The 22130-nt window shown below is 39.4% G+C and overlaps 1 protein-coding gene across 6 annotated transcripts in view; it reads left to right on the top strand.

Moving 5' to 3' along the window:
- Nucleotides 1-22130, top strand: part of GRIK1 (glutamate ionotropic receptor kainate type subunit 1) — a 399715-nt gene that overhangs the window by 275818 nt on the left and 101767 nt on the right. For all 6 annotated transcript variants that reach the window (XM_055373867.2, XM_055373865.2, XM_055373866.2 and 3 more), the window contains exons 5-7: nt 6891-6944; nt 10460-10633; nt 18788-18931. In XM_055373867.2, the coding sequence (XP_055229842.1) occupies nt 6891-6944; nt 10460-10633; nt 18788-18931 (372 nt within the window). The remainder of the gene's footprint in view (nt 1-6890; nt 6945-10459; nt 10634-18787; nt 18932-22130) is intronic.

Genomic DNA, 22130 nt, shown 5'->3' with positions numbered 1-22130 from the left:
TGTTACAGCGATTTCATATGCCATAATCACAGAAAGATGAGAAAATGAGATGCATTGGTTTTCTATTGCTGTTTAAGCCAAATTTAGTGGCTTAAACAATATATTTGTTTACAGTTACAGAGATCAGAAATCTAAAATCATGTTGTTAGCAGGTCTGCTTTCCTTTTGGAAACTTCTGGGGAAAATCCAACTTCTTGCCTTTTCTTACTCACAGAGGCCGTCCTCATTCCTTGTCTTGTGGTCCCGCATCACACTCCATCTTTCTCTCTCCTTCTATTTACGCATTCCCATTTACACCTTCTCTGCCTTAAGACCCTGCTGTTTTCATTGTGATTACATTGGGCCTACCTAGATAATTCAGAGAAATCTCCCCATCTCAAAATCTTTCATTTATTCACATCTGTAAAATCCATCTCCAGGTAAAGGAACATATTCCATTGGTTCTGGAATTAGGACATGGACATCTTTAGAGAACGATTATTTGGTCCCCTCCATAAGTAGATGGATATCTTTCTGTATATCAGGATTTTTCTGGTGTCTAATGCTATTTTCTCTATATTCCACTATTACTTTTGTAGATGTAAGCTATAATCATTCAATGTGGCATGAATGTATTTTCTATAGCAATAAACACTAGTCTAAAGACTGTCTTATATCTATCTTGTTCTACTGATGACCACCATTAAAAATTGCATGGCCAAAGAGGCATCTGGCTCAGAGGATAGTATAGATGCAGCCTAAAATATTACAGTTAGCAAATAAAAGAGAGCTACACACTGAAGCTCAAACTTTCATCTTAAAATTGCTGCTCGGAGACTTGATATCATTCACCTGGTTTCCTGAAGACTCCTCTGCCAAAAATACCTTATTTCTATCTTGAGGTAAAACCATTATTTTAGCCACATTGCATGTTCACACATTTGGAAGTTATTCACTTGAAATTATTGATTACAAACCATGTCTGGTGGTTTAGAATTTATCCTGATATTGAGAAAGGCTATAAAAAGAGAAATACACTTCGGCTTAGTCAGTATAAACTTCCAAGATACCTATTTGTCAATGGAAAAAAAGCAGTAATAAAAAACCATATAAATATTACAAGAACACCTCAAAGTTGCTCAGTAGCACTCCAGGTTCCATTTTGAGTTTCTGTTACCACAATAGTAGCAGCAGACCAATTATGTGTGACATATGGATTTCCCTTAGTGATGGTTGCTGAGAATTTGTGGAGAGGAATTTTTCATTGCTGTCTCCATAGCTCTGCATTGCCTTCCAGGAAATGATCAGACTGAAATATGGTCCAGGCTTCTTAAGATAACTCCATGTGTGGTTGGAAGACTCTGAGCCAAAGACTTTCCCTGTATTTTGTAGAATGACTCTGTCAACAACCACAGCCATTAGACCCCTATGAGCTACGTCCTGGTCATCTTTACCTAGACTTCACTGAGGACTCACAAGACAAACTAAAATATGGCCTTGGTGCTGCTCAGGCTGTACATGATAACTTCACCCATCAAGATCTAAGAGATCATCATTGCTAAGAACAACTAGGCTAGACTAAGAAGGTCAATACTACTGTGAACAAGGTCACAGTGTTCTGTGGCAAAAACTCCAGAAAGCAGCTGGACCAATGTGGGATCACTGTTGTCAATGAGCAATGACTGTGTCCCGGGATATATTGATAACAGTTAACAGTAGGGCCTTAGAATTGTCCTTTCAAGAGGCAGCTGGCAGTGGGGGTTTTTTGTTGTTGTTGTTGTCGGGTTTTTTTGTTTTGTTTTTGTTTTTGTTTTTGTTTTGAAACAGAGTTTCACTCTTGTTGCCCAGGCTGGAGTGCAATGGCCTGATCTCGGCTCACCACAATCTCCACCTACCAGGTTCAAGTGATTCTCCTGCCTCAGCCTCCCGAGTAGCTGGGATTACAGGCACGCACCACCACTGCCGACTAATTTTTTGTATTTTTAGTAGAGACGGGGTTTCTCCATGTTGGTCAGGCTGATCTTGAACTCCCGACCTCAGGTGATCCGCCCAACTTGGCCTCCCAAAGTGCTGGGATTACAAGCGTGAGCCAGCCAGCATTGAGTTTTTATTCTGCCTTCTGATGACCCATTTACTGCAAATAAAATAAAGCAGTAATTATTTTTTAGCTACTGAAACAATGGAATAGTCTTGTGGCATTTCCATGTACAGTAGCATGATACGGAGAAAGCATTTACAATAGGTACAAGACACTCCCCCGCCGCTGATTTAAGGATTATGTTATCTAGATGGAATGGAATTTCGTAAGTATGCAGGAGCTTAAGTCTTTTGGTATTGATGTCTTTTGAGTTCTTATAATTAATTCTGTAACAATGTAGATTAGAATTAACTAGCAATGGTGATCATTAGAGGTAGGGGGGAAAAACTGTTTTGTTGGAAACTTTTTTTCGTTACTCTAACCCAACTCAGCTACATCAGATCTGAAGAATTCCACTCGTTTATATGGGGAAAAATTATTTGACTTGTCCCAATCATGATTATTTGTTTATTTGTAATATCTTTATTCTATAAAGAATTGGAGCTGCCTGGAAAAATATATTTGAAACAAACTTATAAATGTTTTTAAAAGGGAGGAGAATTGGCACAAAGGAGAAAACTAGGTAACAAAAACATAAAGCTGAATGACATTAGCACATGAAAAATGTATGCCCTGTGCTCCTGACTAGTTGCCAATGGAAGACCCGTAATTTTGACCCTAAACCTCCTAGCAATCAAAACAAAGTTGTAAACAAGATCATTTACATGACTTGCAGTATTCATGTAACAGAAAAATGTATTTATTCAAAAATGAACAGCTTGTTCTGGCACTGATAACAATGCTAGTGATATTAGGGAACTGAGATCTCTGGAGAGTGACATATGTCAGAATCACCTCCACTTCATTGGCTAGAACCAGCACATACCCCCACCCAAGCCCAAGGGACTAGGAAATGCAATCCTAGTATGTACCCTTTGAGTTGGAAAACTGGAAAAACAGTACTAATGACGTCCACACTAGTAATCTTCCAAAATCAATAGATATTCCACACCCTGCCTATTTTAGATACGTAATGTTAACAAAAGGGCTGGGTTGTTTTTAACTGTCTGTCAATCTAAGTCAATGATATAATGTCAAAAGTTGTTTAACAAGATTAATTCCATTAAGAAATGAGACTTGGCCAGGTGCAGTGGCTCACGCCTGTGATCCCAGCACTTAGGGAAACCGAGACAAGGAGGATCACTTGAGGTCAGGAGTTCGAACCAGCGTTGCCAACATGGTAAAAGCCCATCTCTACTAAAAATATAAAAATTAGCCAGGCATGGCGGTGCGTGCCTGTAATCCCAGCTACTCAGGAGGCTGAGACAGGAGAATCGCTTGAACTCAGGAGGCAGAGGTTGCAGGGAGCCGAGATTGTACCAGTGCGCTATAGCCTGGGGCGACAGAATGAGACTCTTTCAAAAATAAACAAAAATAAAAAAAAAGAAATGGGCCTTATTAGAAGAACATATTAGTGGAAGCAATTCGGAGGAATATGCTATCCATATGAACAGTATTGATATCTGCCTTTATTACATTTTAGTGTGTGTGACATGAAGTGTTTTCTGCCAAAAAAAAATTAATTGTGACAATTAAGTAAAGCCAGAGATGGTTCCTAGCAATACCGCCCTAATAAAGTATACATACTGCCTAGGTCAGCACCATTTGGTCAGTTCAGCAGACAAGTACTGTATCAAAATTCAAAGTCATTCTCAGGAAAAAGTAAGTTCTGCAAAGAACTATTAGAAAACTCCCTATATCGTGATTACAGTTTTTATTTTTAAAACTGACATTTATTTTGATGTGACATTTTCTTAATCCCTTAATGACTTTTAGTTGAAATACCAACATGCAGAGAGAAAATCAAAATGGGAATGCAATCGTTTTATTTACAAAGTATGCGACAATTAGACGACAGGGCTACTGGTCTCAACTGCTTAAAGACCATCACAAGAACAACTGCTTTAAAAGCACCGCCTTTGGTGCTGTTGACTTTGTTGTTCTTATCAAGATGTTTTTCATTCACCTGGGTGAGTGTCCACAAAGTTGACAGGCCAATGATCAATGACTGGACTCGTTTCTTAATTTCCATTTCTAGTAAATTCAAGGGAAGAACCAGGAGGCACTAATGCAAGCAATTAGCTAGGAAAAGGAACGGGAATTTTTCTACTACAGCAAATAAAATGTGTACCTGGAGGACCCCAGGGTTCTTTTTGCAATAACAGCTGGCCTATTGGCTGTTTATTCGCTGCATTTTAATATCTCTTTCCTAACACTGAGAGGCATATCAAATGAATATTTACCTCCAGGAATTTTAAAATACAATAATAAAAATAATTAGTTAAATGGTTGTTTAAAAAAATGCTTATCTCTTAACAGGGGATCCAAAGCCTCCATAATGAAATTTAAAAAGAAAAATTTTACCCAAGTGAAAAGCTATAAACTCAAATGCCTTTGTGTTCTATTTTCAGTTTCAGAAACAAAATTTTAAACCTTAGCATCCAGCTCTATATCTTCACATAAAACTTGCCCAGTTCCCTTTCAAGAGGTAATCTTGGCTGCAATTACACTATCTAATGACCAAAGTGAAAAATAGGATTTCTGACTGACCCTGGCAGGCCAGCTCTTTATGCTCGAATGATATAAGAGAACAGCTAACAAGACCTCACCATGCATGGCCTTAAATGTTATTGATGGCACTAAAGCAAGTCTACCCTTGAAAAAAAAAATCCTTTAGTGTGCCTGGTCTTGTTGTCACCATAGAAGTGACTTATATCCTGTGGGCTGATGATTCATGGAGTTTCCTGTCATTTGTCTTAGGTTCATGACATTACAATTTCACTAAATATTCCTCTGGTTTTCATGTTAGTAGAGACGTTGTTGAGAAGTGTAGGATTGGTGTTCATGCGGTTATGTGCTGTCATCTAATACCCTCTTTATTTCTTATTCCCTTTCACGTAAAATCATTCTAGTTCACATATCTTAGGCACCTTCCAGAACTGCTGATAACTTGCAATGTCTTTCCCCAGACCTTTTCAATCCATCTCTTCAACTGAAGATCTGGAAGTCTTTGTTATTTAATGCAAATGTACATGTTTTCCATAGAGCAGTGATTTTCAGACACAGCTGTGAAATGCAGAAATCCAGGCTACACTCTCAGAAATCCTAATTCAGGATGTCCCTGTGATGGTGTCTAAGAGTCTTTGATATAAAAACTTCCAGAGGGAATTTTTACTTGCATCCAGAATTGACCAGAGTTGTGCGGAAAACTACCTTGGAAATGTGATTTCTAAGTCTTCTCTCTTCATTTCTTTTTTTTTTTTTTTTTTTTTTTTTGAGCCTCGCTCTGTCCCCCAGGCTGGAGTGCAGTGGCGCTCTCTCTGCTCACTGTAAGCTCCGCCCCGCCGGGTTCACGCCATTCTCCTGCCTCAGCCTCCTGAGTAGCTGGGATTACAGGCACCCGCCACCACGCCTGGCTAATTTTGTGTATTTTTAGTAGAGATGGGGTTTCACCGTGTTAACCAGGATGATCTCTTATCTCCTGACCTCATGATCCGCCCGCCTCATCCTCCCAAAGTGCTGGATTACAGGCGTGAGCCACCGCACCCGGCCTTCTCTCTTCATTTCTATGCAAAGACAAAAATAAAAATAAAAATAAAAAAAGCACCCAAATAGTTATTTTGGTAATCTATCCCAAGGAAAGGAATATCCTTATTCATATTTAGAAAGAATTGTCTCCAAACCATTTGCATCTTCTTCTCAGTTGACACCATTTCCGGGACTCCAAAAGTAAGATCACGGTTCAATGAACGTAGAACCCCTGTCCTTCCTATCCACCTCCTTTTTTCCTTCTTCCACGAAGTAAAAACAATATACACGCTCACAGAACGTCCGGAACTATTACGATCCCAAGTAGTTATTTGAGAACCAGCGTGAAGAAACAGTGTGAAATTGGTGTCAGAATAGTCCCTATCCTTTTATCTGTAAATGAATCCTCTCTTCCCCTTCTCATGGAAAAGGGGGAGAGAGAAAGGTTTCAGAGATACACTCACTCATAAATCTTCATTTAAACATATCTACATACCAGTATTGACAATTCAAGATTTAATGAGTTCTACTCATAATGAGGGTGGCATTATGCTAAGTCGTAAGTAGGGAGATCAATAAAATACATATTTCTAAGTATGAGATTGCTCAGACACTTAGGCAGTGGGAAAGACAAAACCCTGTGCATTATGGACAACTCCAAATACAAAATTTGTTTAGTACAAACAATTTTTTTTTTTTTTGAGACGGAGTTTCCCTCTTGTTGCCCAGGCTGGAGTGCAATGGTACAGTCTCTGCTCACGGCAACCTCCGCCTCCCAGGTTCAAGCGATTCTCCCGCCTCAGCCTCCCGAGTAGCTGGGATTACAGGCATGCGCCATCACGCCCAGCTAATTTGGTATTTTTAGTAGAGACAGGATTTCTCTATGATGGTCAGGCTGGTCTCGAACTCCTGACCTCATGTGATCCACCTGCCTCGGTCTCCCAAAGTGCTGGGATTAAAGGCTTTTGCCACTGCACCTGGCCCAAACTATTTTTAAATTTGATCATCAAACCCATTACTTCGATGTAGGTCAAGCAGTGAATAATGGAAATAGTGTTGGCTGGAGGTCAGTTGGCTTGCTCCACCCCAGCCACTCATTGGCCTCAGGTTTCTGATCTGCTGAGTTTGTGGATTTCCAAAGTCCCTTCCTGTTCTATGTTCCCAAGCATTTGCAGTCACCCTAGAAATTATCCCATTCTTATTATAATTCTGTTCCTGATTCTTTCCCCTTATTTCTCTTTTGCAGATTCTGTTCATGGGCATGATGACCGAGTACTATCACTACTTTTTCACAACCCTGGTAAGTGCATCTGGGAGAAATGTATTCCACATGGTAGGAAACGTCTTCACACAGTTATTTCAGAGTCGGCCTCACCAGTGTCAAAGGCAGGATATTGTCATGGAGACTTGCCTTACTTTCCTAAGAATCCTCTAAATCCAGCAATGCTGAGCAGCAGGCTTTCTTTTTCTTTTTCTTTCTTTCTTTCTTTCCTTCTTTCTTTTTCTTTTAACTAGTATCAATGCATGTGCATTCAGAGAGGGATTAAAATGAAAATTCCATTAAATAGAAACTATTAAAGTAAAAACTATTCATAAAAAACATCATCTACAATTTTTATATACATTAGAAGGTGTATCCAAGTGTGTCTGGCATTCATTGATTTGATGTGGCTTTCCTGCCTGTGTCCAGTAGATAGCTGGGTTAGCCAGGGGTTACCTGTCAGATGTTTGAAAAACCTTCAGAAAGGGGAGTTTTGGAGATGCTCTGCACATTGAACATTTTGCCTCATTAAGAAAAATCATGGTCCTAAGCCTTAGAAATCCAAAAGAAACCATAGGACATCTTAAATTTTGAGAGACTATCTGATCATGGAGAATGATTTAGGGTATTTAACACATCAAAATGATGTGATAATTTTCATTCAGTCAATTTCAGAAATCAGTGACAGTCCCCACCTCCCCACCTACACACTCACACACTCCACTTCCATACATGAGAAGAAAAACAGAATCAAGCTCATTTTCTAATCTGTAAGAGTATATTAGCTAAATTTGACCTGGATTCTGGGAGGGATCAGTAACAGTGCCATTTTAGCAAATTCAGCTGACAAGCTGGTGAGTAGGGGAATTCAAAGAATTTAGAATAAGGACCCGAAGTAGTAAATTCTATTTCTGACTCAACTGTCTTTGAGAGTGCAGAGGACATCATGAAATGAATGCTTTGGGACAGTTGTCAAAATCATTACTGCTACTGAGCACAGGGTGGAAGTGGGTACAGGGTAGAAATTCCTGAACTAAGGTTTGCATAGTCTTCCCACAGGGTGGAAGTGGGTACAGGGTAGAAATTCCTGAACTAAGGTTTGCATAGTCTTCCCGTTTGCCTCTTACTGTTTCTTGATCATGTCATCTTTGAGAACAGCTGAGGAAAAACTTGGGAACTGCAAAGTGTCTTACTCTGCTTACAAATATGGTTCTTCCCATCACGAAGAACACCTGAGGGTTACTCAAGGTGACATGGCCATCTGCCTTGGAACTTTCTACCTCCTCCAGCTGTGCACACCCTGGAAGAGCTGGTGTGGGAGAAATTTGAGAAGGAATACGAACAATGGAACCTAACAAGGCTAGGAGACCATAGAGGATGAATAAATGTGCACTTTTATTCCTCTTCACCCCTAACACTCATTCTGCATGCACAAGGGGATGTAGCAAATCGGATTTTAGACTTCTGACATTCTTTGTTGCATGAAAACCCGAAATGGTAGGACAACCTAATTTTGCACATGTTTAATGTATGTCATTTTAGCGTGTTAAATCTATGTACTATGAATCTCTAAGAGGGTTCATGTGTATTCTGGCAGTTTCTCTCTTACCTCCTGAGACTGGAGTTAACTGTCTTTCTATTCACTGAGTGTGCTACCGGACTCATTTTTGCCTGGGTCTTCTTCTTTAACTTTGCTTCTTTCATCCTTTTCCTCTGATTTTATCTGCATTCTGTCCTGGTTGGCTTTTATATTCTTACCATTCTTGCCCATGAGTATTAATAAAAGTTAAAGAAAAACAATAGTTACTTAGTGTTAAGGAAAAAAATATGCAATGCTTTAAAAGGCAGTATTGTACACTTTTCTGATACTGATCTTGGAGCACAGAGCTGTGCTCTTACAGTTCTACTGCCTCATCCAAATATATCTTGGGAAAGAGAGAGTTCATCAAAAGAATAAATTTGTATGCATCTTCCGCAAATGCAAATTGCGAAGTGTTTCTGAAGCTGCTGCTTTTCAGTACCTGTAATCATCAGGATAATGTCCTGTCTTGCAATGCACTTTCAGAAAGCGGTTGCATTGTTAAGAAACTTTCATGGAAGTATTTTTCCTGTTAAATGTTATCTTGAAAGTTGAGTTTCTTCTGAAATGTGATATATTTTAATGATGTATTTTTAAATCTAGTCTTTTCATATAAGAAAAAAGTTGAAATTATTACATAACCCTGTCTTAAATGTGAATCAATTTAGAAACTTCTGGTTTACACTCAGCCTCATCTGTAATAGAAAACACTAGGATGAGTTCAACTTTTTTTCCTGAAACATTGTCTGCAAGGGAATGGGTTCCCTTATTAAGATGTTCTTGCATCCAAGTAACCTTGTGCTCTAGTATGTCCTCTGAAGAGCATCCTTTGGTACCTATTCTGAGCCTATGTTCAGCGAACATTCTTCATGCCCTCGTTGTATGAGATATGAGTTCTTTTCAATAAGCCAGGAGATGATTTTTTTTCTGCCAGGAGTGATTTTCCTGCCAAATGCATATGCAGTTTTCAAATTTCACCTTTGTGGCAAGACCTGGAACAGCCTGGGGTGCAAGATTTGGTGGAGAAGAGTGGGTACTGCCAGTGGTTCATTTTTGTTCTGATCACATCACCACTCAGAACCTCAGTTTCTTCATCTGTAAAATAAAAGCATTGAACCAAATGGAAATAAATATTCTTCAAAATACCCCAAAGGCCATGAACTGGGAACAGAATTCTTGCTTTTTAGAATGTTACATCCTGTGCCCAAGGACATACTAATTATCAGCAGCCAAATTCCTCCTCTTGACTTATCTAAACTCTAACAGTACTGCAAAAATAAAACAGATGAAAATGAAAACTGATTACCGCCCTAGAATTTTTAGGGCAGCATGTGAATGAAAAACAATGGGAAAAATGTTCTTTTATTGAAATAGTGTGGTATGGCTGCCATTTTGTTTTAATCTATAGCAGCTCCCCTTTATCCAATGGGTATATGTTCTGAGACCTCCAGTAGATGCCTGAAATCTAGTATGGTGCCAAACCCCATACAGATTATGTTTTTCCTATATATACAAACCTAGGATAAAGATTAATTTATAAATTAGGCACAATACTCTTGCAGACTGGGACCATTATGAAGTATAAGGGTGACTTAACAAAGCACTTCCATAACACGATACTCTACCTCATAACTGAGACAGCTATTAACTGACTGATGAGCAAGTGGCATCTGTAGTATGGAGATTCTGGACAAATAATTCATGTCCCAGGCAGGACAGCATGGGACAGCTCAAGAGTTCCTCATGCTACTCAGAGTGGTGTGCAATTTTAAAATTATGAATTGCTTATTTCTGAAGTTTTCCATTTAACATGTTCCAACTATGGTTGACCGCAGGTAACTGAAACCATGAACCACAAAACCACAGATAAAAGGTATCATTGTATTAGTTGCTGCTACAATCATTAATATTCTTTTGCATAAAAAAATGAAAATTCTGATTATTTTCCACTGTTATCCTTTTTGATACTATGCAGGACTTATTTGCTTTGGATCTGGAACTCTATAGGTACAGCGGCGTAAACATGACCGGGTTTCGGCTGCTTAACATTGACAACCCTCACGTGTCATCCATCATTGAGAAGTGGTCCATGGAGAGACTGCAGGCCCCACCCAGGCCCGAGACTGGCCTTTTGGATGGCATGATGACAGTAAGTCATTTTCAAACAAAATCATTTGCAAGAATATTTGAATTCCTTCGGGGTTAAGATCTCACGTATCTTTAAAATATTAGAGAAAAGTGTTACAGTGGGTGCCTTGACTTGCAGTAGAGAAGAAAGAGTTTGCTTTTTAGGTAATTTGAAAGGCTGTGACTGGCTACTAGCAAAAGCTGCTACTTTTAGCTTCCTGGATGTACTTGCCCCAGATAAAAAACTTGACAAGAGTAATCACCATTATCAGCCAAACCAGTGCAAGGACAAGTGAAGAGCATTTTGTTCTAGGAATGTGGCTGTGGGGAAGGTGGCTGGTGGGGGAAGAGGAGGAACAACCTACCTGTGAGTTTTGCAGAACCGATTTGTGTTCCTCACTTCTGCCACATTTCAGCAAGCAAAGCCAGTGTGGAAAAATGTCGGATTTACAGTCAGTGTATTCAGCTCTTCCTGTCCTGGATGCCTATAGGTTCACCTCTGCAGAACTGACAGTGTTTAACACCAGCCATGTGTCGCTCTTGAAGCAGATGCCAGACCTGCCTCCTGACAAGTCAGAGATACTCTGCTGAACAGATACATTGCGAACTGCCTCATCAGAGAGCTTCTCCCTAACATCATTTGTCTCTTGTCAAATGCACCTACCTTCACTATATTTCTCTAATGAAGCTCCCTGGGTGCTGAAGAAAATAGCAGGAAATAATTTTTTAAAATGCTTCCTATATGGGAGCCATCTAAGGGGAAAGATATTGTGGAATGCAGGCAGGTAATAGCATTTTAAAATGGCATAGTATTTTATTATCCATTCCTATCATCGGGAGACGCACTCTCACTTTTAAGATGCAATTTACCCAACATCTCACAGAGAACTTGGGATTTTTTTCCCCTTTTTCTTATGAGGAACAAATGAAAGCAAAGAACTAAATGAATGAATTAAGTGGTTCTGGATGATTCTATGTTCAGGCTCCCTAACTGTTTTTCAAACCTGAAATAACTTTTAAAATACTCAAAGTGAACTGAGAGATAATGATGGAAAGCATCTTGGTACAAATGAGCCCTGGGATGATTTGAAACATTTCTTTGAATAGGAGCAAGTAGAGAATATCCAGGGAAATATTATATTTCTGAAAGGGAGAGGGAACACGAGAGACAGAGGGAGAAGCACGCTAATAGATCGGTTTTTCTCTTCTTCCTCTTGGGTTTATAATTTCGATGAGTTCAAATATGGTTCGAAATCCTCTGCCCACTTTTCCAATGAAGTTTCAATCACAGGATGAGATCTCAAATCATTTTTACCTGTGTTTGGTATATACCACTAAAAGAGTTACAGTTTGAAGCTATGTTAACACAGATTGTGGACTTATGCCAAACATTAAATATTCATCACAAGTATGGCTTAATTTACAAAGAAAAAAAGTCTGTGTGTTCAATTATACTGAGCTGACAAAACAGTTTGTACATATTGACTGAGATGAGGAAGATCGTTGAACAAAGGAGACAGACCTATGCAATTCATGTGCAATCAGGCCGAGCGTGAGGTGAAGCTGCTATCCCAGGGCAGCAGCTGGTGTCCTGGGCTAACGGTAATCCCCTGGGCAGGAAGTGTGATAAGGTTGAGTCCCAGTGGATGGAAGAGGCCCTGGTCTGCCTGAAGATTTTTACTGTCATCCCAACTAAGAGAGGGGTTTCTAGACTGTGTTCTTACAGTTATTACTATAATTAACTATAAAAAGGAAAGTGGGGATTTACCAGAGCAGAAGAGGGTAGCTCACTAAGGTGCTATAAAAGTGGGTAGAGTAACTATTGAATATATCAGGTCGTGTCAATACTAATTTTTTAAAAAGTGATAGGATGCAGGCCTCAGTAGGAGTTGTATCCAAAAGTCATGCAGATAATAACTTTGAAATTATGTGAAGCGTAACATTTACCTTCTTTTATCCAAAGAGTCTGCTTTGCACTTGACTGTTTTCTTTCTGTTTCTCCTGGATGTGGCTACTTTGGGAATGTGGAAACTGTGTCATGGGAGGTGAAGGGCATTGAAGGGCACGAAAGGACCTCCGTTTGATCAATAGCTAAGCCAAGAGAGCAAACTTATGACCCCAAACCCAGGCCCAAAGCTAACAAATCTTTGCTGCCAAGTTGCCTCTATTTAAACTCTTTCTTCTCTACCTTAAAGATAAAAAGTCCTTTGGTTTCAGTTTCATTGGGTCCACATCGCAGACCCTGCTCTTCATTCTTCTTGCACGTCAAGCACTTGCTGTCCCCCTGCCTTGAAGTCTCACTTATCCAGGCTGCAAAATGCCACTTCACCAGACAGAGCCTCCATGAATCACCATCTAGTACAGTAGCCCCCTCCCTGGTTTTTCTCTCTTTCCTCTTCCCTGTTTTTGTTTTCTTCATAGCCCTTATGACCTGACGTGTTATATTTTGATTTGTTTGTTCAGTACCTTCCCTACAAGAATAGACACTTCATAAAAGTGTCTTTTATGAAAAAGAGGCTTTGTGATTTTGTGCTTTGCTTTCTCCCCAGCACTAGAAAAGGCCCAGTGCGAAGTACACCTTCAATAAATATGTATTTAATAAAGAAATTAATGTGCTAAATAAATAAGAATTAAGCCTCTACTAAAACTGAAGATGTTAAATGAAAAATATTTAGGCAGCCTTGAAATAGTCCCATAAAAGTGCAGAGAGTTCCTATAAACAAGATATATGTGAATGTGCATGATTAGTAAAATAGAGATTACTTTAAAATAATAGTGTTTTTTTAAATTAGTCACAGACTGGCCACTATTAATATTTAAATAATGCTACTACTATAATAGAATTGTATTCTCTGAAATCATATGCTTCATTCCACTATTCTTCAAGGTGAATTTCCCTGTAGCTGTTTACAGTCATATTGGTATGTGGTGCATACATACATGGATGAATATAGGAATTAGAAAAAAGCATAAGGAAAATGCATATATTTTGATTTCCCATTCAATTGTCTATTTTTCTCTCTAACATTTTTAACTATTAAGCATTTCCTAGAATTTCATACACTAAAAATCCTCAAAAATATGATTATATCAAAACATTCAAACCTGAAAGTAGAGAAGTCAATCATGCCTATATCCAAAAAATCTTGACACCAGACTTAAGAACAATAAAATTAATTAAAGAAAAAAATTTAGTTCAAAAATTAGGTTAAAATGAAGTTACTAAGAAAATTGTTACTGAGTCAACGGAGTTCAAAAACAGTAAAACTCGTTATTAAAAAATATCTTGAGAAAAAGAAAGAGTGTTTTATCAACTGAAGTGGTAATTGACAGAATTAAGAGAAGTTTGGAGTGATTTTTATAAAATCTACTTTGTTCTCTTTTATAATGTTTACATTTTTCTCAGCAATTGGGCTGATTCGACCTTTCAGCTTTTGGATAGACTGGGATAATACAGAATGGTTCATTCTCAAATGGGTTCTTCTCAGTGGACCAAAATTGGTATGAGTCAACACTGCACAGGAGTCAGGGGAACAACCAGACATTGATCTGACATCTGCCTTTCCAGTTCTTCATATCCACTCACAACATAAACTTAAGTCAGAGCCTTATCCTGCTCTCTTGCCTGTAAACATTTCCCTTAATCATGACCCACAGGGAAGACGTCCTAGAGTTCCCACTTTGTACATCCACTGCTACTCCAGTGATGAAAGAAAACAGCAGCTGGATTCAGTACAGAAAGCAAAATCTTCCCAGATAATGAAAGCCTAGGGTTAAGTCCTGGCTATGTCTCCTAACTAAGTGACCCGAACAAGTCATTTAACCTCTCTCAGTTTGTCTGCTCATCTGTAAATCTGTACAATAACGCCTTACAGTGTTACTCTACAGATTGAATTAGATCACATATGCGAAGCCTCTAGTACATAGAATTGAAAGTACTTGATGATACCTGATGTTTTGCCCATTTGTAGTCAATAAAAGAACAAGAGGCTGGGCACGGTGGCTCACACCAGTAATCCCAACACTTCGGGAGGCCAAGCCGGGCAGATCACGAGGTCAGGAGTTCGAGACCAGCCTGGCCAATATGGTGAAACTTTGTCTCTACTAAAAATACAAAAATTAGCTGGGCATGGTGGCAGGCTCCTGTAATCCCAGCTACTCAGGAGGCTGAAGCAGGAGAATCGCTTGAACCAGGGAGGCAGAGGTTGCAGTGAGCTGAGATCGTGCCACTGCACTCTAGTCTGGGCAATAAGAGCAAGACTCCTTCTTTTAAAAAAAGAAAAGAAAAGAAAGAACGAACAAGAGATATTCTGAAATATCATGGCAGAATCCATGTATTTCCAAGAAACACATTCCTTAGCTTGCACATATAGCCCAAGATGGACTCTTATCTGGGACCTATGTGACCCTGTATGATCAGCCCATTTGATCTCTGAATATTAGGTCTCTTTTCATCACCCCAATCTCTTCCAGCTTTTTCCAACAACAATTATATACCATGCAGGCAGCTAAGTATGGGGACTCTCTAAGACCATGTAGTGTTGTCAGTCCTTATCTCTAAGATGAGGTGGCATCTGACTGGCTTATGTTCAGAGTCCTCAAGACCATCTTCAGATTTGATGACTTGCTAGCAGAACTCACAGAATTCAGAAAAGCTGTTATACTCACAATGACAGATTTATAGCAAAAGACGATAGAGTAAAATCAGCGAAGGAAAAAGTGACAGAGAGTCCACACAGAAAAAGCATGAACTTCCAAGTATCCTCTCCCAATAGAGTTGCATGAACAGCACTTAATCCTCAGCAATGATCTATGACAACAAGTAGAAAGTATTGCCAACCAGGGAAGCTCACCCAAGCCTTGGGGTCCAGGTTTTTTATTGGGATGATCGGTCACATAGGCATGGAGCTCCCATATAGCTGGCCTTAGTTACTTAGTATCCAGCCTTTCAGGAGATCAAACTGATACAGCATGGCCCAGAGACCTAGGCCAGCAAAAATAGGCATTCATCATAAATCATATTTTTAGCATAAACTATCTGACATTGCCCAGGACCCAAAGAATACAATGACACTCTTATTGGGATATTCCAAGGAGTTAAAGGTTATCTCTCAAGAGCCAGTCAAGGGGCCAATCCTCTCTCTGGAATGTGCAAGGTCTGAGTACCCTAAGCCTAGTGAGTTAATACTTTACTGCAAATTGTAATAACCAAAGCATTGTGTACTGAGGAGAAGTATGCTTTCAATGTGCTTATTTCATGGTTCAGATTGTGGTAAAAAGATTTTCTTAGGGTCATTGAGCAATGTGATTTCATCCAGGCTTTAGATATATATAAAATGTGAACAGAAACACATTTGGAAGAAGAAAATTTGAACACAGGCCGGTTTCTATTACATTACCTATTACCTAAAATGATGACAGTCATTTAGTAAGCAGGCCTCGAGCACAAAACTGAAAGGGGGAGGAAAATCAGCGGTAGTTTATTAGTGCTATAATATAGTTAATGTAAACATTTTCTCCATCTAAGAAAACATTGTATTTCAAGGGGTAGCATATTTTTTCGAACAAATAGTTTTCTTCTTTGGGTTGAAGGGCACAAATTAGACCTATAATTTTGAATCATTTTATTGCCTTTCCCAATATGGAGCCCGCCTTGAGAAAGAATGCCCATCCTTTCTAAACTAAGTTTATGGAAAAGTCAGATTATTAGAATTCCAGTCCTTATACTTCTCTATCAAATTGGTCATTCAGCGAATTAATGAAAACACATACGAATTTTCAAAAAAGTATATCCTATTGATAAGAAAAAGTCCAAGTCACTGTAGCATGTGGCTATGGTCGTGAGGTGAAATCTGAGTTTGCATCCCGAATTAGAATTCTCACTCCTTCCCTTAATGGCTACAAAATTTTAGGCAAGTTATTCTACCTCTCTACAAGCCTCAATTTCCCTGTCTGTATACCTATTTCAAAAGTTTAATTTCAGTAATTAAAAAAGATGACATATGTAAAATGCTTATAGTGCCTGGCACATAGTAAATTATCAGTGAATATTAACCTTTATTGAACTATTATTGTGACTATTAAATCATCAGACCAATAACTTGGTATAGAAGCAGCACAACTTTATGGTTAAGGGCATATACTCTAGCACCAACTTTGTGGGTTTGAATATTGCCTGTCCCCCCATGAGTTTGGGGATCCCATTTAATATCTTTATTTCTTTATCTGTAAAAGAATAAAGGTTATAGTGAAAATTTAATGTTTGCAAGGGATTTAGAACAGCATGCGACATATCATAAGTGCTCAATAAATGTCAGCTATTGCTGTTGATTGCATTTCCAAAAGTCTCAATCTGCCAGTAGCTTACTTTCCTCCAATTAAACAGAATTAGTACAGCAAAGTGATAAAGATCATGGGTGCTAGAATCAGGCAGGTGCAGGCTCAAATCCTGGCAATGAAATTGATTACAGAGTAGCCTTATACCGGTCAATTTCCATGAGCCTTACTTTTCTCATCTACAAAGTGGATACTGTAAGTACTGAACTGAAATGATCAAAGCATTTTTAAGCATTATAAATTACTGCCACCACCAATCCAACATCAGTATGTCAATTACATAAGCATGAATGAAATGTTTTTTCTTAAAACTATATCTTAAAACCTTGCAATTCTCCAGTTCTCACAAAAATAAATGTCATTTTAAGGAATTGAGTAGTATTAACTTCTTCAGTGAACATGTTTAAACAACTTTTCTGTGTCAGGAACCATGTGAGTCACCAAAGCTAACTGAAATTTGAGCAGTTTCTGCCTTCAAAAAACCAATATTCTTAACAAGATACAGACATAAAGATCCATGACCATGAATAGATGGAAAATACAATGATAAAGGTTGAACAGAATAATAAGGATTCAAAGTAGAGGTATTCCATGACCTCAAAGACTGATAAAATTGTGAGATATAGTAACCCCTGTCCTCACTTTCTACCTCCATCAAGACACGAGCAATCAATGCATAGTATATGTTGAATGAATCAACCAATTTTGGAAAACTATATGATAATTTTCATTCTATGACCTAGATTCTAGGTTTAACTCTGAAAATGATTAGCTATGTATATAATCCCTATTACTCTCCAGAAATAATAAGCAGAAGTAATGACATCTCTGGGATTTCTCACTATGATTGTGTATGTGGTGTGTGTGTGTGGCTGTGCATGTGTGTGTGTGTGTGTGCGTGTGTGTGCCCCTCCACAAATATCCTACCTCGAAGTGAGTTTTCTCAAATAATAAATAGCTTTATCTCTTCTGCTTATTTTGAAAACTTGTTGAGAATTTCAAATGAGCTAATGTATTTGAAGTTGCAATGAAACCCTCAAGTGAAATGCAAGGGTATTATAAGATTTTATCCCTAAAGGAAACCACAGGGAAGCATATTTTATAAAATGCTGTATTATGTAAAATTGTGCAAGTGAGAGGAATTTCATGAGGAAGGGAAGAACGAGATGCCCAACCCCCTAAAAGGAATGACCGACTTGTTTCAGTCTCTCTCAAGAAAGCACATGCTGGCAAGAGGAGGCATGTTCTGAGCAAGCTGCACTTGTCTGCCCTTCAGAGGGTCTCCCAAAACTTGCCGTTGAGTTTCATTCCATGACTATGACCTTCTTAACTCTGCTAAATGAAAGTGACCAACACCAATATCCTTATCTGGAAATCACCTGTTAGTGATTGTAGCAGTTTCTTTCTACCAAATATAAACCAGTAAGTAGATGGATAAATAGATATAGACAAATGCTGAGAAACAAATCTGATATTGCAACTTTGAGCTTTAGTAGCTTCTAGCTCAAGGTAGTTGATCTTAACACCGTGCTTAACATGGAGGACACTTCGCAAAATATTTGTTCCTTGAATCAAGTCTTTTGTGGCTGATCTGGGTTGCTTTATTTTTTTTTTTAAAGAACTTGAAACGAAGCAGAGTTATAACTTCAATTTACTCCAAAGTGTGAGGTATTATTTTGGAGAAAAATAGCTATTGGAGAGTGAAAACTACCTAGCTGAAGAATAAATGGCCTTTGAGGTCAGATAGATAAGAGCTATGGAAGCAGGGAGAGTGATTATGCAAGTAAAGGAAGGTAAGCAAAAGTGGAATTGAAGATGCAGTGTGTGTTTTCCTCCACAGACTGAAGCGGCTCTGATGTATGATGCTGTGTACATGGTGGCCATTGCCTCGCACCGGGCATCCCAGCTGACCGTCAGCTCCCTGCAGTGCCATAGACATAAGCCATGGCGCCTCGGACCCAGATTTATGAACCTGATCAAAGAGGCAAGTGATGCTCCCTCACAGCCCAGGGGCCCTTCTGAGCACTGTTGGGCTTGCCCATTTGGTATGGTCCTCCCCACAGGGTTCTGCTGGCATGATGCCCCTAAGGGAGAGGAAGCCATCATCAACCAGTCTGCTCAGATTTCAGTGTCAAATGTTTGTCCAGAAGGACTAGCAGGAATTTTCCATTGCGATGCTGAGAAGTTCAGTGATGCTACCAGATACCAACACTTACTCTCCTTCATGCCAGCCATGGCCGTAGCCCCTGCTGGCTCTCCACACATGTCCATAAGGGCATATGGGTGTTTCTTTCATGGTCCACTGAGTCAAGGGGAGAGTTGATCCATTACTGAAGGGTACCAGAGATAGTTCCAGCATTATCAGTCCACAATCCCAGTGGCCTCCTAAAGCTCAGGCTGTACAGGACTGAATGGAAGGACCTCTTTAATTATATAGTGACTATTTTGTCATTTATCAGCTAACTGGAAAAGTTTATTCCCATTCAAAACCTACCGAGCACATAAAAGATTTTTGAGAGTATGGGGTATTTGCAGGGATAGATATCTTCACTGATGTCCTGGGATCCTGGACTGTCCTCCACCTTTTCTTTGCTCTGAGGCAGTTTGACTCCTCATCACAAGGCCCTGTTCTAAGCCCCGGGACTCCTTATCGATATGTACCCCGCATGATCGTCCATTCCACCATGAACCTCAGGGTGTGTCTGGACTTGATGATAAGAAATAAGGCTCTTTGGAGTAGCTAGGCCTGAGTATGCGCAATGCTCTGAGATGCTATTCTAATATTTCTCTATGGGATACAGACATTTACTTCTCAAGTGAAGAGTATTTTTTTCCTTTCTATACTGCAGAAGGATGGAAACATAGTGTAAAGAAGAGGGAGGGCACAGGAGAATACCCAGCTAAGAGTAAGGAAAGACACCTGCTTTGGACTCGTGTCTCTGCTGGTCTCTTCCATGCCTGCACACCCTCTCTCAGGCTGTTCAATGCAACTAAAGGCTGACTCTGATCCATGAGGGTGAGGATAAAGCAGGCGGGATGTATAAGGATTAAGTACCTAGGCTACAAATCTAGGTTGCTTGCAAGCCCAGGATGAGGGTGCAATTTAAGGAAACATTCATTCTTGGGTGAGAATTCTATACTTGCACAAGATTAAGAGGAAATTCTTGCTTAAATTTTGTACCCTGAGCACCTCTCTTACCTTATCCTAGTCCTGGCAGTGACTGCATGGGTTTAAATCTTAGTTCCACTAACACTGATGAGCAATATAACCTGGGCAAGTCTATTGGTCTGTTTTCATGCTGCTGATAAAGACATACCTGAGACTGGGTAATTTATAAAGAAAAAGAGGTTTAATGGACTCACAGTTCCACGTGGCTGAGGAGGCCTCACAATCATGGTGGAAAGTGAAAGGCATGTCTACATGGTGGCAGGCAAGAGAGAACTTGTGCAGGGAAAATCCCATTTATAAAACCATCAGATTTCATGAGACTTATTCACTATCACGAGAACAGCATGGGAAGACTCGCCTCCATGATTCAATTACCTGCTACTGGGTCCCTCCCTCAACACATGGGAATCATGGGAGCTACAATTCAAGATGAGATTTGGGTGGGGACACACCAAAACCATATCAGCAAGTTACTTACACTTCTTGTCTCTCAGTTTTCTTATCTGTAAGATGGGAATAGTATCATCTACCCCACAGCATGACTGTAAGGATAAAGAATAAGGCAAATGCTTGTGAAGAATAGTTCAGAAACCTAGTAAGGATCTGAAATACTAACTATTCTCTTGCCATTGGAAGGCACCACTAAGAATAGCCTCATTCAGTTTACTGAAGATGATACCAGGAATTTCAAACTGGCAACAACAACAACAACAAAGACATCACAAATAGGCATGAAACAAAATACCTTTTCTGACAGCTACATAACTCTGACACACTGTGCCTAATAGAAAAACATCACACCACCTCCTTTTCCCTGCAGTGATCATGGTTGTGTCCTGAATCGCCATCCTGATTACCTTGATCTTTAACAAGAAAACAGCTGGTTTTCTTTTATCTCCTAGAAGTTCAAGGAGAGGCAGAAGTGACATGAAAGCTTGGGATCAAACACTCAAGAGCCCCCAAGACACCTTATCACTTCTACTTAAGTTGCATAAGAAGGTGAAATTACCAAGCCACATTTAGGCATGTTTAAAGAAATAATGAGCTCCAAGATGAGGGACCACACTGAAAATAAGAAGGCATTTTATATTCATTCACTCCAAAGAAGCAAATCTCTCATTTTTAATCTCCACAGTTAGGGGTAACAGGAAGGGAGGGGGGAATGAATCAGAAACCATTGTCAACATCGTGCTCATCCTCTTTTGTCTCCTGAGTCGGGACGTCATATGCTACCTTTGGCAGGGTGTAGGTACCTACAGAGAAGATGGAATGGGGTAACCAGAAGCAATGCCTCAGACTGCTGGAGGACTGTCACTGAGGAAATTCTGAGACAACCTAAAACATGCAAAAGAGAAAGTGCACGTGTTTTCTCAGATGAGCGCATAACTGAACAAAATTTTGCAAGTATCAGGTTTCATTAGGAAACATGAAATAAGGAACTTGGTCCCCAAATTTTCCCCCGCTGCTTCTTTTTTTTTTTTTTAAGTTATTCTCACTTTGTAAAGAAGTTCCAAAACTAGAGTCAGAAAAAAAAAATGAAAAGAAGCAAGTCAGCAGATTGAATTTATGGGGTGAAGACCAAATTCATCACAAGAGGTAAACTTCCTGAGCAGAGGTTGTTGCATGTGCGGTAATTTCTGATAACTCCACACACTGTTGGGAATCAGTAAGCTTTTCAGACACATCTTTCCAGCTCACTGCCTTTCAGTGTTTGGGGCTGACTAGATAAAGGGGAAGAGTTAAAGAACATTTGAAACATGATAGAGTATGTTACTATGTTAGCTCTCTGAGCATTTGCTAAACAAATGCATGCTAGGAGATTATACATTCCCACTCAACAAGCATTACTGGAACTCCACTACATAAGTGATATTAACTTGGCATCTTAAGGGATAACACCCTTGAAAAGTAGAAGAGGTGGTTTCTGCCACCTAGTAATGTAAATCCTACATGGCAGAGGATTGACACGCTTAATTAAAGCTTTTTCTTATACCTCAGGATAAAACATACACTC

The sequence above is a fragment of the Gorilla gorilla genome, chromosome 22, assembly GCF_029281585.2.
Source record: "Gorilla gorilla gorilla isolate KB3781 chromosome 22, NHGRI_mGorGor1-v2.1_pri, whole genome shotgun sequence".
Lineage (NCBI taxonomy): Eukaryota > Metazoa > Chordata > Mammalia > Primates > Hominidae > Gorilla > Gorilla gorilla.
The sequence above is the reverse complement of the archived record's forward strand: the minus strand, read 5'-3'. Positions and strand labels throughout refer to the sequence as shown.